The 24,676-nt window shown below is 34.1% G+C and overlaps 1 protein-coding gene across 3 annotated transcripts in view; it reads left to right on the top strand.

Moving 5' to 3' along the window:
* The window catches only part of DCP1B (decapping mRNA 1B), an 87,850-nt gene extending 77,146 nt beyond the window's left edge, over nt 1–10,704 (top strand). For 2 of the 3 annotated variants that reach the window (XM_051961578.1, XM_051961579.1), the window contains one exon: nt 492–10,704. In XM_051961578.1, coding sequence (XP_051817538.1) covers nt 492–575 — 84 coding nt within the window. In that variant the 3' untranslated portion in view covers nt 576–10,704. The remainder of the gene's footprint in view (nt 1–491) is intronic. The other variant, XR_007947670.1, reaches the window with a different exon arrangement.
* The last annotated feature ends 13,972 nt before the right edge of the window (nt 10,705–24,676 follow it).

The following is a 24,676-nucleotide window of genomic DNA, read 5'->3' as shown; positions in this document are numbered from 1 at the left end:
TTCTTGCCAGAAACAAATTATATATGCCATATTATGAATATGGACTGTTAAAAGAACCTGACATGTGAATTATGGGGGGACCTTCAGTGACCACCAACAGTTCCCAGATTCTCTACTTGTTGACCATAGTCATTTCATCTCAGCTCGTCCATCTATTTCATGCAACAAACTGAAGTTTTTAATGAATTACTCTAATGTTGCCATGCAATTGTACATTCTCTTATTATTTGTCACCCTACATGCTGACAGTGAGAATCTAACTGCCTAGTCTGGTCTTTTAGTGCACTTTAGCATTTACTTATGCAATTAAAACTTCTAGCTTGATAAGAGAGACAGATAGAGAGATGAGCCCCTTGGTGTCTAGAAATGAGTGCCAGAGTAGTATTTTCTCTTTTTGAAACCCAAGTCTATTCAGCCCCCAAATGGAGAAGCTTTTTCGTCCCTAGAAACTGTATCATATTCCATTATGTCTTGTGATTTTTGTTTTCCAGAATGATGACAATTTCTTAAATATAATCTATGAAGCTTATCTCTTCAGTGTCACGCAAGCATCCATGAAAAAGACTACTATGTAAAAAGAAAACGTTTTTTAACTGATGATTTCCAAGAGACTTTTGGAATTCCAGTGAAACAAGGTTCTCCTAATGTCAAGTGTTATTATATTAAAATGTTTCTGCATTTTTTAAAGAGTGTATACTATTATGAAATAAAATGTCCTGGACTTTTTATGAACAGTCAGTTTTTTTCATTGCATAATGTAGTACACCCTATACAAAGAAATGAGTAGGTAGGAAATATCTTTTATTCAGTTTACATGTTAATTTTTTTCCCAATATGAAGCCGATGTTAGAATATGTCTCTCTATAGGAAGGGTTGGTCTTTAAGTTTGATTTCCTTTTTATTTGTAGATCTAATTATTCATCAAATAGTATTTCCACATGGAGGGTGTATAGCCACTATATATGTCATTGCTCACACCCTTTTCATATCGCGTGTGTTAGAGGGGCCTGCCACTAGGTGGCAGTGTTATTCCACAGATTGACCCTAATGAACTCTGGAAGTAATGGTCTGACCTAATAAATCTTTCCTTTGAAAGGATCCAAGAGCATTTTGAAAGTCCAGCAGATTTTGAAAGAAAATTATTTCCTTTTAAACAAAATGGTATTTAGAAAACCTTTCTGGACTAAATTTTCAGCAATACCTTTTTTTTTTTTTTTTTTTCCAGCTCTCACCATTTCTGAGGTGTCTATAAAGCAAAATAGGCTTGTTTATGGTTCCAGACAAACATTGTCATTTTTTAAACCAATTGAGAAAGAGACAGTGGAATTTTCTAAATCTTTTCCTTAGTTTCTTAGAATAAAAAGTTGATGATGGTTTTAGGAATGAAACAAAATAAACCAAGGCTTATTAGTTGTGGCTTATGAACTTTTTAAAAATACATTTTGATAACTGTGTTTCATATAATTGCTTTCCTTTGTAATCTTTTGTATTTTATTTATGTATTTAAAAACATTATTGTGAGAAAAGGTTCATAGCTTCACCATTCTGCCATGGGATCCATGACACAAAAAAGATTAAGAACCACTTCTCTAACTAAACCATGTAACAAAATTATTTTTATTTCTACAGAGATTAGGAACTCATTCTTGAAGAAGTTGAGAGAGCTTTTCTTGTTTTGTTTAAGCCCACCGAGTGTCAGAAAAATTGGTCTCTTTTAGTCATCAGTAATAAAATTTGCATTTGTAGACTGTTTTCTTCTAAAATTGTGAAATAATCTTTAAGTATTACTGCACAACAACAACAACACTTTAACATCTTACAGATGATAAAAGGAAAAAAGGATATTAGGGTTCCTAACTATTTAGGCTTGAAGTCCTGGACCTTTATTTGGCAATCAGCAATAATAATATTAACCATATTGCCTGAATTTTAATATATCTTTCTGAGCCTTAGTTTTCTTATCTGTGAAATAAAGGTAATAATCCAGGATAGATAGTACCAGAGTACTTACTTGAATTGCTGTGAGGCTCTAATGGGTATTGAATGTAAAACATTCTGTAAACATAAATGCATTGCATAAATGTCAGGTGCTGTTGTTCTTCTGAGATGCCCAAAATGCAAATTAATGGAGATCGGATTCTATATTATAATGCTTTGCTATCTTACACAATGTTGAGTTCATAATTTGTTGATTAATTAATTGATTGCATGAATATGTACCAACTTATGTACCTCTACTATTTCCTGCAAGGATGCTGATGAGAACATATGATAAAACCTATTTCCTGAATGTAGATACTAAGACACAGACCTACAGTCAGCTGTATTTAGTCTAGTCCAGCATTCTTTTTTATAGATTATTATAGCATATCTTCATTTACTTCCAGTGATCTCATTTTGATATCCCTTTTCCACCTAATTTTCCTAGCCTTTGTGCTTCAATCTCAGTCAACAAACTTTTAATATGCCCTTGCTGTGCAATTTCCTGGGTACTGGAGACAATGTCAAGTTTAGCTAAGATATAGTCCCTATCTTTTAGGAGCTTACAGTTTAGCTGAGGCATTATTCACTAATACACTCAAATATACACTCTAGCATAAGTATATTTTTAAAATTATAAAAGGCTATGTGAGATCTAAGGAAGATTTTGCCAATGGCAGGGAGAAGAAGGAGGAGAATAAAAGAAAACTTTCTAAGGAGATGGGTTTTAGAGAGTCAATAGGTGCCTGTGAGATGATGATGGGAAAGAAAGAGGACATTCCATGCAAAAAGTAATATGGAGAAGGTATTTAAAAACTCCATATTGTAGATGCATAAACTAAGAGATAGTCATAGAGACCCACAGCCAGGTTGCTTAACATATAAGCTGATCAAATCCTTGGATGTATAAGAATTCAATTCAAGAAACAGAAAGTTGTCTTGTTTAGCTGAACTCTACCATGCATGAAGGGTACTATAATGATAGGGTGGGTCCAACTTGTAGAGGGCTTTCAATGTCAAAAAAAGAAACTCAGGATGCATAATGAGTCATTGATTTTTTAGCAGAGTTACATAATTTATATGCAAGAAAAATTATTCTGTAAATGATATTGGGATCAGACTAGAGTGGAAGTGGGAAGACATATAAACGGATTCTTGACAAGAACTAACACAAATGTCTCCAAGGTTTACAAAGTTATTTTTATCATCTCATTTGATAAGTGAAATGATAATATTTCAATAATGTGGGCAGCATTGAAGACCTAAAAAGGGGGTGGAATCAGAGGATTAAGAAATATTATGGAAATGGAATTATCAGGACCTGGTGATTAGCTGTGAGAATTAAGGGAGAGATTCCTGATGAACCAAACTTTTAGAAGAGGTAGGAAGGAATGAGATCGGCCATAGAATTAGAGCAAGAAAGAATCTTCTAGGCTATGTAAGAGAAAGTAAGGTTCTCACTGAAGGGTCCATAGATAGTAGGTAGCAGAATGAGGTTTTGAAACCTGGTTGTCTTAACTGCATGCTTACTGAAGAAAGAGGGATGGAAAAAGTATGGCAGAGTTGAGGAAGTTTCTATTGAATGTCTTTTGTCTCAGTGAATTAGAAGGGTGGGTCACTTCTAATAAGTTCTAAGGGTGCATGCAAATAACAAAAGGAAATCTGAAAAGGGTTAAAATAAGTTGCTGTTGGAAATAAAATAAGGGGTTGATAAGGATAAAAAATAGGATTACTGGACAGTCAGAGGAGCTCAGCAAAAATTATGTTCCAAGGCATTGGCTAAAAATCATTAAAATGGTAAATCACAAGGATCAAGGATGGGTATGGAAGCAAGTAAAACCAGAATCAGTTATTAGACTAGAAGAATAGTAATGTTTTACAATAAGGATGGAAAACAGGTTTAATATAAAGACAGAGAGAGATTGAAAGGATGAGGACTTGTGGTTAAAATGGAATTTTATAGATGTCTGGATCTTGAAAATGGTACAAATTCTAAGAAATTATTAGATCTAAATGATATTTCATGTACCTGAAGCAGAATGGAAGAGGTTTTGAAGTTGAAGGGTTGAGAAATGGAGAGATAATGTTGATAGAAGAACCATTAACGTGAATATTGACTTCTCCAAGGATGAGGAAAGGGAATAGACTAGAGAGAAACATCATGAACTAGGTACTCAACTCATTAAAAAAGAAAAGAAAAGAAAAGTTGGGTATAAATAAAATGTGCCTGCAGAATTTTTTTTATAATCAAAAAACTAACTGTAAAACTTATCCTAAAAGATGCCTATATGCAAGGTGAAGATAAAAGATCATGGGCCCAGCTTTGTCAGACCTACATTCTGTGCAGTACTTGGGCTTTTTTAGGTCAGCACTCCAGCGATCTGTTTTTAAAATCATAAATTCTCCATCTTTTACTGGGATGAATCACTTTAAAAGTGTCAGCACTGATTCATTTAGGCCAAAGACTTTTTCTTTTTAAAGTTCTGGAGGTGATGAAGAGGTCATTCCTTATATCTAGCAAAGCAGGCAAGAACTTGGCTTTCTGGGGCTTAGAGTTTAGACTGAAAAATCTTATTTGGGGTTCCCAAAGTTAGGTATCAAAGATGAATCACTACTAGTTCTGCCATTACCCCAGTTCCCTTTACAGATGTTTACCTTGTTCTGCTTTCAAGCTAATTGGGTTTGGATTTAAAGCACTAAGATGTTCATTTACTAAAGTCACCATAGTCCAGTGCAATAGACTTTAACATTTTTAAGATGGTGAAAACTTTGTACATTGTTCTTAATGTTCTAGGACGGCAGGCATTTTGGAAAGGCTGGAATAGAAGCTCATTAATGTCTACTCTAAACATACTTTTATGTCAAGAGACACGCACATGTGCACATACACACACACACACACACACACACACAAAATGGATTGCTTCTATGCCTTTGACCAAACTACTTTACCTCTCTAATCTCCATCAACAAAGATAGTAATATCTGCCTCTTTCTACAATTAAAATAATGGATAAGAAAGTATTATGAGTTTGTAAAAAGGGACTGACGTAACCTAAGACAAACTAGTAAATGACTATATACTCAATACCATCTATTTGCTTTCCATATTTATGAGTAAAGCACCATTTTAATTGGAAATAGAAGGCTGTACTATTGAATAGACTTTATATTCTGGGCATATTTTTCCTCCCAAAATCTACATTTATTCTCCTGATAGATCACTATTCCTGTGGTACAAGAGAGGGAACACTTGAGTTTGGAATCTTTTGACCTACATACAAATCTTGGCTTTTCCATTTACTGTCTATATAATCATGGGAAGATTATTTCTCTCTTCTGGACTGATTCTGCATTCTACAGATGATATGGAGATTGGTCTAGATAACTCTCTCACATATACACCCAGTTATATACAAAGATTTGGGGTACCCAAAGTTAAGAATCAGAAATTAGCTTTTTTGGTACTATCATTCTCCATGTGTTCAATGTTATGCTGTTAGTCCAACTCATATATATATATTTTAGACACACACAGACCCCTCTAAAGTTCCTCCCAACAAGTGATCTTGTAATCCTACCCATTGGACACTAAGAAAGAAAACCAGCATTAATTGTATTCCCTTTTGATAACTACTTATGTGCTGCTCTTAACGCTACAAAAAGCATTTTTACAACTGAATTACTCTGTTATTTCCAAAAGATTCAGACAGAATCAGGAACTTGATTGGCTTCGTTGTGAACGTAAAAATTTTTGATATCCACAAATTCATCTTTTGGTCACGATTAAGATTAACTATTATTTCTTCAACCTCTAGAACAAACTTCCTTTTTTGTTTCTGGATGAAGAGAGGGATCAAAGTAAATATAGCATTTTAAATTGGATTGACGTTCAAAGGTACCTCAGGGCCTCAATTTTTTATTGGACTCTATTAAGTGAAATATATTCAGCAACTTTTTCTCCATTGTTAAAGCATAATCCATTGAATTTTGTCCTATATGTACTGTGCTCTGCATCATGCAAAATAATCTAAACATAGCCTTGCTTAGAGTTCAAGCTCGCTTACCTAAATTTGCCAATTATAGAAAAAGAAAAAAAAAAAATGTTGGAATCCCAAACCAGTGTTGATTATCATGGAAATTCATTTATATCCATATTCTAAAATGACCTTTGAAATGAGTTCCTCTTTCTGTTGGGAATGAAGCAAAGGAATGAGGGATATTGACTCTCCAACTAAGATTCTGCTTTTTTATCCCCCTAAGAAGTTTCTGGCTTTGGAGTGATATGAATGCTCAGCTTTCTCTTAGGCTTCTAAGAGATGTGATTATAAATGCTTCTATCCATGGAATAGGTCATATCAAGGCAAAGAAAATACCTTTAAATTATCCTATAAGAACTGGGCTCAGATATGTGTGTCATGCTGGATTGTCAGCCTTGGTCCAGCATGAAATGTGATCTGGAACCAAGACTTGGAGAGAGATAGCTGAGAATTGAGATATCCTGATGTACTTATAAAATTCTTTAATTTCTTGTGGATGAAAGTTGGTCTAAAGGGTGCAGTCACCATGGACAAACAGATCCAGCCCTTCTATTAACAAATATCTGAGGTAACTAGTGACAATGGATGGAGTACTGGCCCTGGAGTTCTGAGAACCTGAGTTCAAAGCCGATCTTAGACACTAGCTGTGTTACTCTGGGCAATTACCTAACCATGATTGCCTCAAAAAAAAAAAAAAAATCCATGAAACTCTTAATTTTTAAGCAATACCTAATCTCCTAGACATAACACACATTCTCATTCTGTCTTCCTGTATCCCCACCCCCTGCCACACACACACACACACACACAGTATATGAGTTGGACATAATCCCTACTTTAGTGTACAAGTTCACCTAAACTTGCCACCTTTAGGGAAAAAAAATGTTGAGTCCCAGGTCAGGGGGAAGTCATCCTGCTTTTTCAACTTTAGAATAATGGGTTCTTAAAGATTAAATTTGTAATATAACATCAACAGACACTATCACATGGAACTACTTGGTGGGTTTTCTCAATATTTTATTAAATGCTTTTAAGTTTTAAATGAAACTGCTTTTGATTTATTTGAAATTGGAAAACCGGTTAGGAGATTTTTTCAATAGTGTAGGCAAGAGAAGGTGAGAGTCTGAATTAGAGTAGTTCATGGTTATGTGAGTGGAGAGAAGGGAACAGATGCCAGAACTGTAAATACAGGTCAATAACACTTGGCAACAGAAGGTGTGAGGGAAAGGATTCCAAGATTCTAAGCCTGAGTGTTTGGAAGGATGATAGTACCCTCACGTATATAGGAAAGTGTAGAACAGAAGCAGGTTTGTACATGTCCTATAACTAAGGATAAGAGTTTTCTTTCTCATGTTTGCATAAGACTCAGAACTTCTTCTTGTGTCGATAAAATGGAAATAATGATTTTTCTTATAAGCAAAGTCTAAGAGAAAATTAGAAAAACAAAGTTCTTAGAAAGACATCTTTGGAGGAAAAGGGGAATCTGGCTCTAAAGAGAAATTCCCCAGTATGCAAATTCTCTCTTCTGATGACCTTCAGCAGCTAATTTATATAACTTTTAGTTTGTTTTTTAGGGAGTTGTGTTGCTGAAATGGGTAGAGGTTAGGCATACAGGGAGAAATGTTGCTGAGAGATCAGATGATTAGCCCATGATCACACAGTAGAAAGAAGCCAGAAATAAGAGCAACAGCACCTTTGTTCTTTCAAGCCCACTATGACATAGTGTCATAGAATTACAGGAACCTAATCCCCTCATCTCATTGATAAGGAAATAGGAGCCCAAATATATTAGGTGACTTGGCAAGGTCATGTGGATGATAACAGATCCTCTCTCTTTGGCAGAGAAAAATAGTACTGAAATATGACTTAGCTACCCTGTTGATCATCATCCTTCTCAGTGCAATCTCTGCTTTGATAATCAATCCTCTTTTCTTTAACATAGCATTTTTAAAAATTCCACCCCTTCCTTAGATTTCCTTGTCAGCCTCAGCTCTTTTTGAGAATTAGCACTCTTGACACTATATACTAGGGCCACATCACACATTTGTATTCATCCTTTTTTCTCATGTTTTTTTTTTTTTTATTTGAAATAATCATCCCCTCCAAATAAAGAACCCATCCCACCTTTCTTTCAAAAATAATCAAAACCGTCTAAAAAGTTATTGGACTGATAGCACATGAAACCTTCTACTAAGGAAGAAAGTTTATTTAAACATCAACCATTCAGAACCGACCTTGTCCCCTGTATTTTATCTAAATTCTGTTATCTTCAAATGTTGATTTTATTTATTTTGTTGTAGCTATGTTATTTTTTCTTTAGTTCTGCTTTCTTCATTCTCTGTAAGTTTGCACAAAATTTTCCATGTTTCTCTGAATTCATGCTCATCATTTCCTACAATGAAATGATTATGCCTTTTATTTATATACCACATTTAGTTCAACTGTTTCTAGCTTTTTCTCACTACATATAATACTGTCATGAATGTTTTGGTACATGTGGGACCTTTATTTCTGTCATTGATTTTCTAGACATATAAACTCAGTAGTAGAATTGTTAAAGAATATGAGTAGTTTGGTAATGTTTTGTGCATTATTTTAAATCATTTTCTGGAATGTTTGGTTCACATTACAGCTCCATCAATTTATTATTGTGCCTGTTTTCCCAAAGCATCTCCTCCATTAACAATATGCCCACTTCTCATCACCTTCACTAAATTTTTCATATAGTTATTGATAGTTTCCATTTCTTTTTTAAAACCTTATTCATATCATTTTACCATTTATCTGTCTATTAACACAGTATGGCAGTTCAAATGCTCTCTCTGATGCTTTCTACCTATGTGACCTTGGATAATCAATCAATAATGAATAAGTATTTATTAAGCATCTGTTATGTGCTAGGCACAATGAGCAAAACAATTTCTATTTATAAAGAGCTTATATTCTAAAGGAGAAGAAAGTATACAAGTACACAGAAGAGTAAGGAACCTGGGAGTCTTAGGATATACCTACAATTGGGGGTATATGATGTGGATGATGAGCTAACCTTAAAGGAGACTGAAGAAAAAAGTTACATAGGAAAATGAGAGAGCAGTAATATGAAAGACCAGAAGAGAAAAGAACATCTAAGAGGGAAAGAGCAGTCAATCCCTATAAAATATCTAGTTCAAGACATCCAAGAGGCAGTTTGGGGCAGGGAAAGTAACTGTAGCTAAATAGAGCTTAATAAAGATCTGAAAGTCATCTTCATAGAGATGATAATTGAAACTATGGTAGCTGAAAAGATCACCAGGTGAGATAATATAAATGAAAAGAGAAGGGAAATAAATAATTAGGACAGAATCTTGGACTAATCACCCAGGGTTAGTGGACATGAGACCGATGAAGAGTCAGCAAAGCAATATGAGTAAAGGACAGAGAGAAGCAGCAGCAAGAGAAAGCGAATTCAGGAAATGCTGAAGAGGAGGAAATATCCAAAAGAAGAAGGTCATTGAGAGTGTCAGATGTTAAAGAAGTCAAAGATCCAGATTGAGAAAAGGCTATGAGATTTGCCAATTAATATACCATTAATAACTTTGAAGATGCTGATTCCAGTTGATTTACAAAGTCAATAGCCAGATTACAGTAGATTAAAAAAAAAAAAAAAGAATAGAAGAGGAAATGGAACCATTTATTGGAGATAATTTTTAGAAGAATTCAGCTTCATAGGGAAGAAGAAAGGTTAAAAACAATAGTAAGTATGATTAGATCAAGTAAAGTTTCAAGTAAAGTTTTTTGTTAGTTTGTTTTTAAGGATGGGGAAACCTAATCATTTTCTAGGCATCTTTCTCTGAGACATGAGTGAAGGGAGCAGAGGAAAATATCTGAGGAGGAAGAGGAAAGAAGAAGCTCTCAAAAAATAGTCTCAATTTTTTTTTTCGGTGAAGCATGAAGTGAGGTCCTCAGCTGAGAGAATAGATCATTATGGGAGGTAGAGAGAAATAGTTGGTAATTTCCCACAGGTCTGTTCAGCACTTTAAAAATAGAAGTAAAGATACAGGTAGTAGATTAATCCTAAATTGGTATGTAGCAAGGTATTAGTGATAGGATATATGGAAAGCAAGCTTATCAGGGGTGCAAGATATTATTAAAACTGACTTGACCAAGGGGTCAAGATAGGGAAAGGAGAATAACGTGGCCAGTGAAGACATGATAGCCTGGGAATCAAATAAGGAGTGGAAGGGAGGGAGGTCACAATGAGAAGAAATAATGTTTTAGGGATTCCCCCTCTAATCAAACAAATGACTCAATCATATAAATTCATGTCACTTTCCTATAGATTTTGGATGTCAGAATTTCGTCAGAAATGCAAAAATATTTTTCCTAATCCAACCTTTTCTTTCTATTCTAGAGAATTGTTTGTAATAAACAAAAAACAAAAAACTTTCTAATTTTGTGTAATTGAAATTTTCTACTTTGTCTTTTATAAATGTTCCTTATTCTCTGTCTAGTTATGAATTTTCTCCCTAATCATAGTTGTAAAAGATATAATCTTCCATTCTTTAATTTCTTTTATACTATGACCTTTTATATTTAAATCATTTATCTGTTTGGAATTTATTGTGGTATAGAGTTTAAAATGTTGGACTAAACCTATTTTCCATTTTCCCAGAAGTTTTTTTGTCAAATAAAGAGTCCCTTCTTGGTGGTTTGTCTTTGGGGATTTTTCAAATACTGGACTTCCATACTTATTTGCTTCCAGATATTGTTTATCTAGTCCATTCAACTGATGTACTTCTCTCTTTTTTAGCCAGTTCCAAATAGTTTTATTATAACTGCTTTGAAATGTAATTTTAGGATTTTTCATTTATAATGCTAAGTCCCTTAAATTCCTCTTTTTTCATTATTTATAGCAAAAGTTTTGACTTTTATTCTTCCATGTGAGTTTGATAATTTTATCAGATTCTATAAAGTATCCACTTCAATAATCTGGTATTGTGCCTCTGTAGATGAATTTGCCACAATCATTATTTTTATTAAATTGGTACAGTTCAGCTATAAACATTGCAAATCTCTCTAATTATTTATTTCAATTACTTTTTGTAGTTTACAGAATCAGAGAGCTGTGCTAATTCCCATTCCCGTTGAAGGAGACTTTGAAGACTTCTGTCCCCAACCAGGACTTGGCTTTTTACCTTGATCCAAGTTCTTTGGGCCCACCTCAAGACCACAGTTCCCTCTGTCATTACATCTCCCTCTACAACCACTCAGTCTTCAGACTTCTTCCAGTAATTTGGGCATTTGCCACCTTTTAGAAGTCAGGATTTATTTATATAGTCGCTGCTTTTCCTTGCAAAATCTCAGAGCATTTTAAGTGCATTAAACAAGGTAGCAGCTTGGGAAAATATGTTTGGGCAAAGGAAGAAAATCCATTAAAGGGACAGTTTTCACTTCTGCACTTCCCTTTCCCAATTCTTTTACAGGTTTTAAGGCCTTTTCATAATATGCAATTCCCTAGGGCAATGTCTCACTGTCCACTAGTCTCCTTCACAGGAGTCTTATCTCTGTGTTGTATTACCCTGATGTCCTGATGCCATGGTAACCCAAAACACTCGAAAACTCTGCAGAAACTCTGCAGAACATGTTCATACACACACACATACACACACACACACACACACACACACACGTGCTGTGTGTAACTTGTAATGCCTCAGATCTGTGGTGGTCTCCCATAGCTAAGTCTGCATTCTGGGCAAGCCCAGCTGACCTCCTTGGGAACTCCAGCCCATCTCCTCCCATCTCCCACCCACCCCAGAGAGCAGGTGGGAGCAAAGTAAAGTGGCTGCTCAAGTCAAGCATTAAGGCTCCAGCAGTCTCTTCTAAAACCTCACCTGCTACTTCAGTCAACTCTGGTGGCATAATTGTAAAAATGAAACTTCCTGATAGGACCCAAGGCTATACTTCAGTTCTCCCCCTTTTCCACAGGGTCCACAGAGGGAACTTATCCCTCTATTTCAAGCTCCGACAGTAAGGAGGCATTTAACAAATTTGGGGGTTGTTCGGAAGGAAGGCGCACAATCCTAACCAAGGACAAAAAGCAACTCTATACTCCAGTCCACAAGACTTATAAGAGAGCAGAGACCAGGTATTAAATGAAGAAGAACCACTATATTTTACAGTGGAAGGTTACCCCCCATCCCCTCTCTCACACTTGACTGCTACAGGTTTCTAAGTGAGGAAGGAGGGAGCTCACGTCCAGTCTAATTTCCCCCATTTGAATGGACATGAAGCCATGAATTCATGGATTATTGCTTCTGTCCCTATTGAGTCCATCCTTTTCTGTTTCAAATGAAGAAGTATTAGAGATAGAACAGACTATACTATGACATTGTGAGCTTCAAAGACCCAGGAGCAAACTGGGCTGGAATTTACAGTCACTGGCACAATGAATTAATCTCAAAGCCAAGTTGGCAAGTCCCTGTAATCAATAACTTGGCCCCTGGGTTCTGCCTTTAGAAGTGAAGTAGGTGGGGCAAATGCTTTGGAGACTGAGGCTGCTTTCCCTAGGAACCAAGGTTGTATAGGGAAAAAAGTATGTATATCAGAGAACTGGGGGAAATGTGTATACTTCTGTTCTTTCTATGTCTTCTCATCAATGTCTGTAAAACACACAATATATAAAGTTTTATATATATATAGTTATTGCACATGTGTGAACATATATGTATTCATATATTTATACATATAAAGATCTAGACATATATGTACATACACACATATACTTTACTAGGAAGAAGATTCAGCTCTAGCTTCTGCAAATATGGTCCCAAAATTCAATTGAGAATAGGGATGATTTCAGAAAAACCTTGGAAGATTTGTATGAACTGATATAAAAAGTGAGCCGAATTGGGAGGACAATTTATACAATAACAGCAATATAATAAAGATAGTCAACTTTGAAAGATTTACTAACTGGTCAACACAATGACCAACCACAGTTCCAAATGATTCTTGAAACATGCTATCCACCTCCAGATAGAGACCTAATGAATTCAGACTACAAATTGAAGCATATTTTCTTTCTTTTTTGTTGAACATTTGCATGATTTTACATATTGGTAATCATTTTTCTGTACTCCCCTTAGTGTCCCCTTATCTTCCTCATTTGGTAGGAAATGGACAGGATGGAAAGTGAGAATTTCGAACTGAAAATAAAATTGAATTTTGAAATTTCAAAGTACATAATAAATTTAATGCATAATTTAAAAACTGTTTGGCTAACCTGTGCTTTCTGTTCTGTTTTAAAAATGTTTCAATAACCTTCTTTTTTGGTATTATTATTGTTACCCCTCTTCCAGTAATCCCAAAATTAAACAGAGGAGAAAAAACCTTTGTTTGAAGCATATTTAAGCAAAACAAATCCACATATTTCCAACATGCTTGTCTATTTGTGTACCTTGAAACTATTACTAATCTGTCAAGAGACTGATAATATCCTTAATCCAAAAAAAAAGTTTAAAAATCCTCTTTTCCATTAAAAGCGAACTGGGGGGTTAGGAGGGAGGGAGGAGGAGAGAGAGAGAAGAAGAATTTCACAATAAGTACCAGGAGAAGAATGGATTAGCTACAAAGACCTATGTGTATGGCTGGAGAAAAAAAAAAAATGTAGCAAGAGATTTTTAAAATCAGGACGAGAAGAAAATAGAAGGGATTACTTCCTGAACAAATCCCCAATTTGAAGATATTAGATATGCTATAGCCACAATCTAGGGCTTAGAAATCAAAGGAAAAAAAATATGGCAAGTAGCCAGAAAAAGGGACATGAAGTACTGAAGAACCAAAGGCACTATTACATAGAACTATTCTACAATTATTAAAAGATAAAAAATCTTGCAATTTAAAATACCAGCAGGCAAAATAAAAAAGATGACATCCAAAAATAACATTCTGAAAAATTGAGTAGAAAAAAGAAAGTCTTTTAAACAAAACAGAGGACTTTCAAATATGTTTAATGTTTAAATAGCAAAATTGAGTAAAATTTTTGAAATGCAAACAAAGATGTCAAGAGAACCTTGAAACTTTATACTTGACTGTTAGGAAAGGGCTACATGGTGATCATAACCATTCTAATAACAGGAGAAGAGATGTGTCCTATCTTTCATTTAGGGTTATAGAGTAAAGAAAGAAATTCAGAGCCTAGATGAGGTTTTATTTATTATGTCTTGTTGGTTTTAAGAAAGAAAAGGAGGAAAAAACAATATACTAGACAGGAAATTTTAAAAAGAGATGAACTTAATATTTTCATAATTGAAGTATATCAGAAGGAAACTAGAGGAAAAGGTGGGAAAACAGGCATATCATGAATATTATTCATATCAGAAAATCTGAGCAAAGAAGGTTTAACATACACAAAGATTTTGATGTAAAAATACATTAAATTCAACAGAAATAGATGGTGATGTGGAAGGGATGTTTAAGAGGTAGAGTATATTTGAAAAGGGAATAGTCACAAGCAAGAGGAACATTAATTCAAATCACAAAGGAAAAATTAAAAAGAAAGTATAAGAATCGCTGCTCAGAGTATAGTCTGGGTAAGGACAGGAAGGGCAAAAGAGTGGGGAATCACATCATTTTATAGTTTACTAATACTAGTACAATTCCTTTTCTTTGACCACTTTTTTGTTCTTTATAAAGAGGAAGGTGAGAGCAAAGAAGAAATTATAACAGGTTATGGTGGAGAAACATATAACAGTCATGATTGAATGTAAATGAAAAGAATTTATTTTTAAAAATAGAGAGTAGCAGACCAGATTAGAAAACAATCCAACTATATGTTGTTTGAAATAAACACTTGAAAAATTCACACAAATTCAAAATCAGAATTAGACAAAGATATTTCATCTAGACAAATCCCCAGAAAGCAAGGCTGGCAATCATAATGTCAGGCAAGACAACAACAACAACAAAAATAAACATGGTTAAAAGAGTTAAAGTTATGTTTAAAAGCCTATAGAAAATAAAGTACTATCAATATTTAAAGTATATACACCAAGTGGCATAGCACTTAAGTACCTAAATTTAAAGCTAATCAATGTATAAGGAGGAACATAATAATAATAGATAGGATCACAATATAACCCTTGCAGGCTTAGATAAAATCTAGCAGAAAACAAAGCAATAGAATTTTAGAAAACTTAGATTTGATAGAGCTCTGTCAAGGCTCTTGAATAGAGATCAAAAGCAAGGATATACATGGAATTGCAAAAATTGGCCATGTCCTAAAGCATTAAAAAATCATAAAGTAATGCCTAAAAGCAGAAGACTTCAAATTTAAATGGAGACTAATTAAATCTTAAAAGAATATATGGGCCAGGGCAGCTAGATGAGGCAGTGGATAGAGCATCAGCCCTGAAGTCAAAAGGACATAAGTTCAAATTTGACTTCAGATTCTTATCACTTCCTAGCTGTGTGACCCTGGGCAAGTCACTTAAGGCCACTTGCCTACCCCCCCCAAAAAAAATTTGTATGAGCCAAAGAACAAATCATAGAAACAATAAATAATTTTATTTTTTTTAAAGAGACCACAAAAAAACACATATTAAAACTATTGGGATGCAGCCAATGCAGTACTTAAGGGGTATTTTATCTCTAAATATTTTCATAAATAGAAAAAGAGAACACATCAATGAATTAAGCATGTAACTTTTTTTTTAAATAGAAAAGCCCTTTAAAAATCAAAGCCCTAATTAAACATAAAAGTAGTAATTTTGAAAGTTAAAGAAAATAAAGTATTTTTAAAAACATTAAAATGATAAATAAAATAGATTCTTTTTACAAAAAAAAAATAGAGAAACCATTAGCTAATTTGATTTTTTTTAAGTCTTGCTGACTTTATATTACAAATATTGTCAGATTATACTCCCACTCCATAATAGCTCTCTTATAACAAAGTAAAACAGTTCATACAAACTAACAATATAATGACCTCATAAAAAAGAACAAGAAGCATTCCACTTCTCTCTATTACACTGAACTTTCTATTTTTAAAGTCTTTTATTTAATTAACAGAGATATCCTTAAAAATTTCTTGTAACAAATACCCCAGGGTGGAGCCAAGATGGTGGAATGAAGGCAGGAGGCTACTGGAGCTCTTCCAGGTTCTCTTGAAAACCACAGGAAATCAAGCCTGTGCACAGAATCTGATAGAATGAATCACCCTCCAGTTGAAAGTAGACTGAAAAAACTGCAAGAAAGGTCAGTCTCACTGGGATGAAAAGGGTTTTCAATCCAGTCAGATAGTCTCTGGGAAACCAGTGAGAGGATCTTAATCACAGTAGATCAGCAGATCTTTGGTCCTGACCCAATAGAGAGAACAAATCAGTAGGACAGCCTCCATTCCCAGCTCAGAAGGCAAACTTTGGAAAACTAGGTCATTTCCTGAAAAGAGCAGGCAAAGCTCCCCCTGCAAATACAAGGAGACCATGTGCTCACAGCCAAGGCTCAGCTGTGAAGTTTGGGGCAGTGCCCCCTTTACCCCAAGAGCAGAGCTCTACCTTAAAAGTAAAAAAAAAAGAGGAAATACCAAAAGAAAGGAAAAAAATGAGCAAGAAACAGAAAAAAAAAAACCAAAACCCTTGACTATAGAAAGCTATTATGGTGACCGGTTAGACCAAAACACCAACTCAGATGAGGAAATCTCAAAGAATGACATGAATTGATCTCAAGCCCAAAGAAGTTTTTTGAAAGTGTTCATGAAAGACTTTAAAAGGCAAATAAGAGAGGTAAAAGAAAAAATGAGAAAAGAAATAAAAGGTATGCAGTAGAGTCAGCAACTTGGAAAAGGAAGGCAATTCCTTAAAAAATATAAAACATAAAATATAATTGGCCAAATCAAAAAAGTACATTGAAGAAAACAACAATTTCAAAAGTATAATCAACCAAATAAAAAAAGAGATACAAAAACTAACTGAAGAAAATTGCATATTAAAAACTAGATCAGGACAAATGGAAGCTGACTCCATGAGACATGAAAAATCAGTAAAATAAAAAAGAATGAAAAAGTGGAAGAAAATGTGAAATACCTCTTTAGAAAAGCAGTTGATCTGGAAAATAGATCCAGAAAATACAATTTGAAAATTATTAATCTATCTGAAGGCCATGACTTAAAAAAGAGCCTGGATAGCATTCTTCAAAAGATCATTAAGAAAAGCTACCCTGACATTCTAGAAACAAAGGGGGAAATGCTCATTGAAAGAGATCCCACAAGGAAAACCCCAAGGAACAAGAAGTTCCTTTTCATAACTGTGAATGTGAATGGGATGAACTCTCCCATAAAATGAAAGTGAATAGCAGAGTAGATTAAAATACAGAATACTACAATGTGTTGTATATAATAAACACATTTGACAAAGAGAGACACAGAGTAAAGGTAAAAGGCTGGAACAGAATTTATTATGCTTCAGCTAAAGTAAAAAAAAAAAAAAAAAAAAAAAGCAAGGGTAGCAATTCTAATCTCAAATAAAGCAAAAATAAAATAGCTCTAAAAGAGATAAGGAAGGAAAATACATCTGAATAAAGGATACCTTAAACAGTGAAGTAGTAGCAATATTAAATGTGTATGCATCAAATAGTAGAGCATACAAATTCCTAGAGAATATATGAAGTCAAATACAGGAAGAAATAGAAAGCAAAACTATATTATTGGGGGACCTCAATCTTCCCCTCTCACAATCAAATAAATCTAACCACAAAATAAAGAAGAAACTAGGGAGAGTAATAGTATCTTTTTATTATTATTATTAAGAGGAGTCTTTTTTTTAAATAGCTTTTTATTGACAGAATATATGTATGGGTAATTTTTATAACATTGTCCCTTGCACTCACTTCTGTTCCAACTTTTCCCTTCCCTCCCTCCATCCCCCCATCCCAGATGGCAGGCAGTCTCATATACGTTAAACATGTTAAAGTATATCTTAGATACAATATGTGTGTGCAGATCCATACAATTCTCTTGTTGCACAAGAAAAATTGGATTCAGAAAATAAAAATAACGGGAAGAAAAACAAAAATTCAAGTAGTCCATATTCATTTCCCAGTGTTCCTTCTCTGGGTGTGACTGATTCTATCATTATCAATTGGAACTGAATTAGATCCTCTCTTTGTCAAAGAAATCCACTTCCATCAGAATACATGCTCATACAGTATTGTTGTTGAAGTGTATAATCATCTCCCGGTTCTGCTCATTTCACTTAGCATTAGTTCATGTAAGAATCTCCAAGTCTCTCTGTATTCATCCTGCTGGTCATTTCTTACAGAACAATAATATTCCATAACATTCATATACCACAATGGGTAATAATATCTTAGAAAACCTAGGTATAATAATTGAATATTGAATTGAGAAATTTGAATAGACATAGAAAGGAAGACACGTTTTTCTTGGCAATACATAGTACCTATACAAAAACTGACCATGTATTAGGGTACAAAAACCTCACAATCAAATGCAGAAAGGCAGAAATAATAAATGCTTCCTTTTCAGGCCACAATGCAATAAAAGTCATATTCAATAAAAGGCCAGGGAAAGATTGACTAAAAACCAATTTGAAATTAAATAATCTAATTCTTAAAAAAATTATGGATCAAAGAACAAATAGCAGAAACAATCCATAATTTCAGGCAAGAGAATGACAATAATGAGACAACAAAACCTATGGGATGCAACCAAAGCAGTCTGTAGTGGAAATTTTATATCTCTAAAGAGCTATATGAATAAAATAAAGAGGAAATCATTGAATTGGGTATGCAACTAAAACAAAGCTAGAAAAAGAACAAATTAAAAACTCTGAACTCAATTTGAAATTTGAAATTCTGAAACTCAAAGGAAAGATCAATAAAATTGAAACTAAGAAAACTATTGAACTAATTAGTAAAACCAAGAGTTGGTTTTATGAAGAAGCCACAAAATGGATAAACCCTTTGTTAATTTGATTAGAAAAGGGGAAAAAAAACAAATCACCAGCATCCAAAATGAAAAGGGTGAATTTACCATGAATAAAAAAGAAATTAAGACTATAATTAGGAGCTATTTTGCCCAACTAATATCAACAAATCCGACAATCTAACTGTAATGGATGAATATTCACAAAAATATAAATTGCCCAGGCTAATGGAAGAGGAAATAAATTACTTAAATAGCCCCATTTTAGAAAATTGTACAAGTCACTAATGAATTCTCTAAGAAAAAAATCTCCAGGGCCAGATGGCTTCACAAGTGAATTCTACCAAACATTTAACAAAAAATTCCAATATTATGTAAACTATTTGGAAAAATAGGTTAAAAAAATGGAAAAAAATTAAATTAATGAAGGGGGAAAAAAAAAAAAGATTGGTGATTTAGCAGTACCAAACCTAAAACTATATTATAAAGCAGCAGTCATCAAAACCATTTGGTAATGGCTAAGAAACAGAGTAGTGGATCAGTCCTTTTATTTCTTTCCTGAGAAAGTGGATCAGTGGAAAAGATTAGATACACAAAACACAATAATCAAGGCCTATAGCAATCTATATTTGATAAACTCCCAAACTCCAACTTCTGGAATAAGAACTCACTAATTGACAAAAATTGCTGGGAAAACTGAAAAATAACATATCAGAAACTCAACATAGACCTACATCTCATACTCCAAACCAAAATAAAGTCAAAATGGGTACATGATTTGGGGATAAAGGATGATACCATAAACAAATTAGGAGAGCAAGAGATAATTTGCCTATCAGATATTTGAAGAAGGGAGGAATTTATGATCAAAGAAGAACTAGAGAACATTATGAAAGGCAAAATGGACAACTTTGATTACATCAAATTAAAAAGAGTTTGCACAAACAAAACTAATAGAAACAAGATTAAAAGGGAAATACAAAGATAGGAAAAATGTTACAGGCAGTGTTTCTAATAAAGGTCTTGTTTCTAAAATATATAAAGAACTGTGTCAAATTTATAAGAATACAAGTCATTCCCCAGTTGATAAATGGTCAAAGGATATGAACAATTTTCAGATGATGAAATTAAAGCCATCTAGAATCATATGAAAAAATGTTCTAAATCACTATTGATTAGAGAAATGTGAATTAAAACAACTGTGAGGTACCACTCACACCTCTCCAATTGGCTAAGATGACAGGAAAAGATAATGATAAATTTTGGAGAGGATATGGGAAAACTGGGACACTAATGCATTGTTGGTGCAGTTATAAAATGATCCAATCATTCTGGAGAATAATCTGGAACTATGCCCAAAGGGCTATAAAACTGTGCAGACCCTTTGACCCAATAGTGTCACTATTGGATCTGTATCCCAAGGAAATCATAAAGGAGGAAGAGGTTTGTAGAAGCTCTTTTTTTTGGTAGCAAAGAATTGGAAAATAAGTAGATGCTCGTCAATTGGGGAATGGCTAAACAAGCTGTGACATATAAAGTTAATGGAATATTATTGTATTATAAAAAATGAACAAACTGATTTTAGAAAGGCCTAGAAAGATCTCCATGAATCAGTCCTGAGTGAAACAAGCAAAACCAGGAATACATTGTACATAATAACAGCAAGAATTTTGTGATGATCAACTATGAAAGACTTGATTTTTCTCAATAGTTCAGTGATCCAAAGCAATCCCAATATATTTTAGACAGAAAATGCCATCTATATCCAGAAAAAGAACTATAGAGACCGAATAGAAATCAACACACTCTATGTTCACTTGTTTTGTCTGTTTTTTTTTTCTTCTCTCCCATGGTTTTTCCCTTTTTTTCTGATTTTTCTCTCCCAACATGACTCATGAAGTAATTTATATTAAAATTTAATTAATAAAAATATCGACACAAAACATATATATTTCTATATGCACATGTGTGTATACATATATGTCAACACACAGACATAAATTATTATTCATCAGTTTGTCTTCAAAATCATTAATTTTTACAGTAGTGATGCTATCATATAAATTCTTCTTTTAGTTCTGTTTATTTTATTCTGCATAAGATCATGTCTGAAATCATCTATTCCCTCATGTCTTCCTACAAATTCTATCACATTCATATTCAGCCATTTGTGAAGTTTCCAGATCCATGCTGTCTTTGAGTTGTGCCTTGGGGTCTGATGTTCATGTTTTTCTTCTATTATCCATGAAGCAGACTCCTGGTAGCCAAGCTGGGGACAGGGAATAGTGTCACTGCGATGAGAATGATGCTTCCTGCTCCTTACAAAACTTGATCAGTAGGACCTACTGTTCCCAGCAGTACCAGGGGAAGAAGCACCCTCTCCTTGCTAGTACCATGGAGATAACCAAAACCCTGTAGCATAAGCAAATATTGGATCTGGCGAAAGGAAAAGGGTCCTAAGAACCTGAAATTGCCAGCTATTATGGATTTGTTGGACTGATGAACCAAGGACAAGGATGCCAATCTCCTTCCCCATCATTCCCCTACATTCTCTTCCCCTACATCTTTCCCCTATTATGTATATTACAATGGGAGTAGCTCCAGATTCTTCAAAGGATCAACATCCCAAAAAAAGAAGTTTTTAAGTGGTTTTATGTAGTCATAAAGTGGCATGGACAGTGAACCAAGGAGTTGTGGATCATGTGAGCAACAAGATTGACTAGACTTTTTTTTCCTGATTCCCATGACCTCTCAAACCTCTCCAAAACAGAAATCATTAATCAAAGATTTGGCTCTACGGCCAAAGTCCTAGACACAAACTCTTTACCCCTTCTTCCCTTTCCCCAATCTGTAGGTAATTGGAATTGAGGCATCCTTCAACTGATCCTGAAGAACTGAGAAGGTAAGCAGGAGTTTGAGGAAATGACAGAGGACTTCAAGTAACTGTTTAACACATTTCCCTTCATTTTTTGTTATATTTAATAAATAAAGTGATCATATATGTTGTGTCTGTGTTCTGTGAATGTGCTTGTAATGAGAGAAGAGATTCTAGATGGTGTAGGACCTCTAGAAGAATGTTTCACATTGGCAATATTTTGAACAATATTCTACATCACCCTCTAGCTAAATTCTGAATCTAGCTAGCATGAATTTAATCTGTCCAGTACCACTGCTTGTGGCTTGTATTACTGCTGTGCTGAAGGTAATCAGGCACTTTTCAGACTGAGCATCCTCTGGTACTAGAGGTAATAATATAGCATATGAAAAGGCTATCCTCCATATGTACCAAAAGGAACTTTGGAGAGACCACTTGGCTAGAGGCTCAAGCAGAGGCCATCTGGTACAAAGCTAATCAAATATTTTATTGCTTCACTGGATTACTCGTATGTTTTCTTTTCCCTGTAAGATTAAAAAAGACAGTATATTAGCCAGCTTGGGCTACTTGCATCATTATAGTAATCCAAGAATCAATTGCTGTAAACAGAGTGTCATCTGTAGTCCACAAGAGTCAATAGTACATTAAAAAAGGTGCAAACAAGTGAAATCTGAGAAAGGAAAAAATGTTCCTAGAGAAGGTAGGATATAAATTGGGTTTTAAAAGTGAGGTGGAGGTGGTAAAAAGTGAGGAAAAATAGGATTCGAAGAAGAGATGAAAGGGGGAATTGAAATGCTAGGAAAATGTGGGCAAAGAATGGGGAGAAACATAAATATCAAGGCAGTAAAGTATGGAATGTGTAAGGGAAATAGGGAATAATCCTGTTTGTCTGATCTCTGGGGCAAGGCTTCCAAGTACAGTCTACAGGTTGGATTAAAGTAGTACAACACCCAACTGTATAAATATAAGATTTTGTCTATAGAGACATGAGGGGAATACCACAATGGGTATACAATAGATGGAAAGAGAGGGCTTTATATCTTTCCCCTCTTATGTATATTACAGTGGGAATAGCTCCAGATTCTTCAAAGGATCAACATCCCAAAGAAGAAGTTTTTAAATGGTTTTATGTAGCCATAAAGTGGCATGGACAGTGCAACAAGATTGACAACTAGACTTTTTTTTCCTGATTCCCATGATCTCTCAAACCTCTCCAAAACAGAAATCATTAATCGAAGATAAAACATTTTCTACCGTCTCACTATGTTATGTACAATACCCTGTTACTGAGTGGTGGTTCAAAAGATATATAAGGATTATCAGAACAGCATTTATTTCTTACACAACAGTAAAATAATGGGTAGAATAGAAAAACTGGAGCCTGCAAATGCAAGTTAAGCCAAAGAAACAAATGAGAGTATAATAAATTGGAAATGCTGATATACAGAAGTAAAGGAAAATCTAGAAGAAAAACAAAACAAAACAAAAAACAATAACATTAAAAGAAATTTTTATGCTTAATATATAAGCAAAACATATGGATCTTGAAAGTGAGATATGTAGAGGCAATCTAAGGATCATAGATCTCCCAGAAGAATAGGACAGGAGAAGAAAATAAAATCCCTTGACATCATAATGCAGAAAATAATAAAAGAGAACTTTTCAAAACTTCTGAACATAGAAAATGAAATCCCAATAAAAGGAATCCATAGATAAGCTCCAGAAAAAAAAGTTGAAAGCTCCAAAATATAGAGAGAATAAATTTGACAATTCAGTTCAGAAACAGTGAATCAAAAAGGGAGACGATGATACTAGTCTTTAACTTTATACCTGGAAGGGGATTAAGATTAACTAAAGGTAATATAATCAAAATCTTCATTTTACAGATAAGGAAACAGAGACCATTGTATAGATGATGAAATTTCTTTTCTTTTTTTTTACTCTTTTATTTTATTTATTTAATATTTTCCTCATTCAATTATATTCAAAACAAAATAGAAGATGAAATTTTTTAAGTTACTAATTTGTCCATAATCACATATTGTTGCTGTTGTTGTTGAATCATTTTAGTTGTCTGATTTAGGATTTTCTTGGCAAAGATACTGAAGTAGTTTGCCATTTTTTCTCCAAATCATTTTACAAATGAGGAACTCAGGCAAACAGAGTTAAGTGACTGTCCAGGGTCTACAGTCACATCAGTGGTAGATAGAGTAAGTAACAGAGCCAGGATATGAACCCACAACTTCTATTCAGATCCAGAATTCTATACTAGATTGTGTCCTCTTTTCAGTAACCTTGAATATTTATATCCTTTCTATAAAAGAAGTCAGAAAAGAAAGAATTTTTATTGAAATGGAAAAATGGCTCAGTTCTCAGAAAGATGAATTAAAGAAGTTGATGGAACAAATTTCTACCCAAAGGCAACAAAAAAAATTTCAAAAAAAATTTGGTCATTTCACCTTGTGCTCATGATCAACACAGGCAAAAGGACCATAAAGAAAATGACAACATCTAATGTGGTAGATGAAAAAGGGAAATTTAGGGAAGAACTTAATTAACAAGATCCTCTTGTCTAAACCAAGTAACATGTACTTAGTGACTATAAAGATGACTTCCTAAGGATTCTATAATTCTATAATTTTCAAAATGCATGCCCCAGACATCTCAAAATCAACATGTTCAAAACAGAACTATTTTCCCCTTCCAAAAAAACCTCTCTATGTCAAAGGCATTGATATTTTTCCAATTTCATAGGTTTGTAACCAAAATATTATCCCAGCTTCTTAACTGTCCCTTAACCCACATATCTCATAACTTTCCAAAATTTGCCACGTCTAAAAATGCAACATTTCTCACATT

Source organism: Antechinus flavipes, chromosome 5 (assembly GCF_016432865.1).
Source record: "Antechinus flavipes isolate AdamAnt ecotype Samford, QLD, Australia chromosome 5, AdamAnt_v2, whole genome shotgun sequence".
NCBI classification, from domain to species: Eukaryota; Metazoa; Chordata; class Mammalia; order Dasyuromorphia; family Dasyuridae; genus Antechinus; species Antechinus flavipes.
The sequence above is the reverse complement of the archived record's forward strand: the minus strand, read 5'-3'. Positions and strand labels throughout refer to the sequence as shown.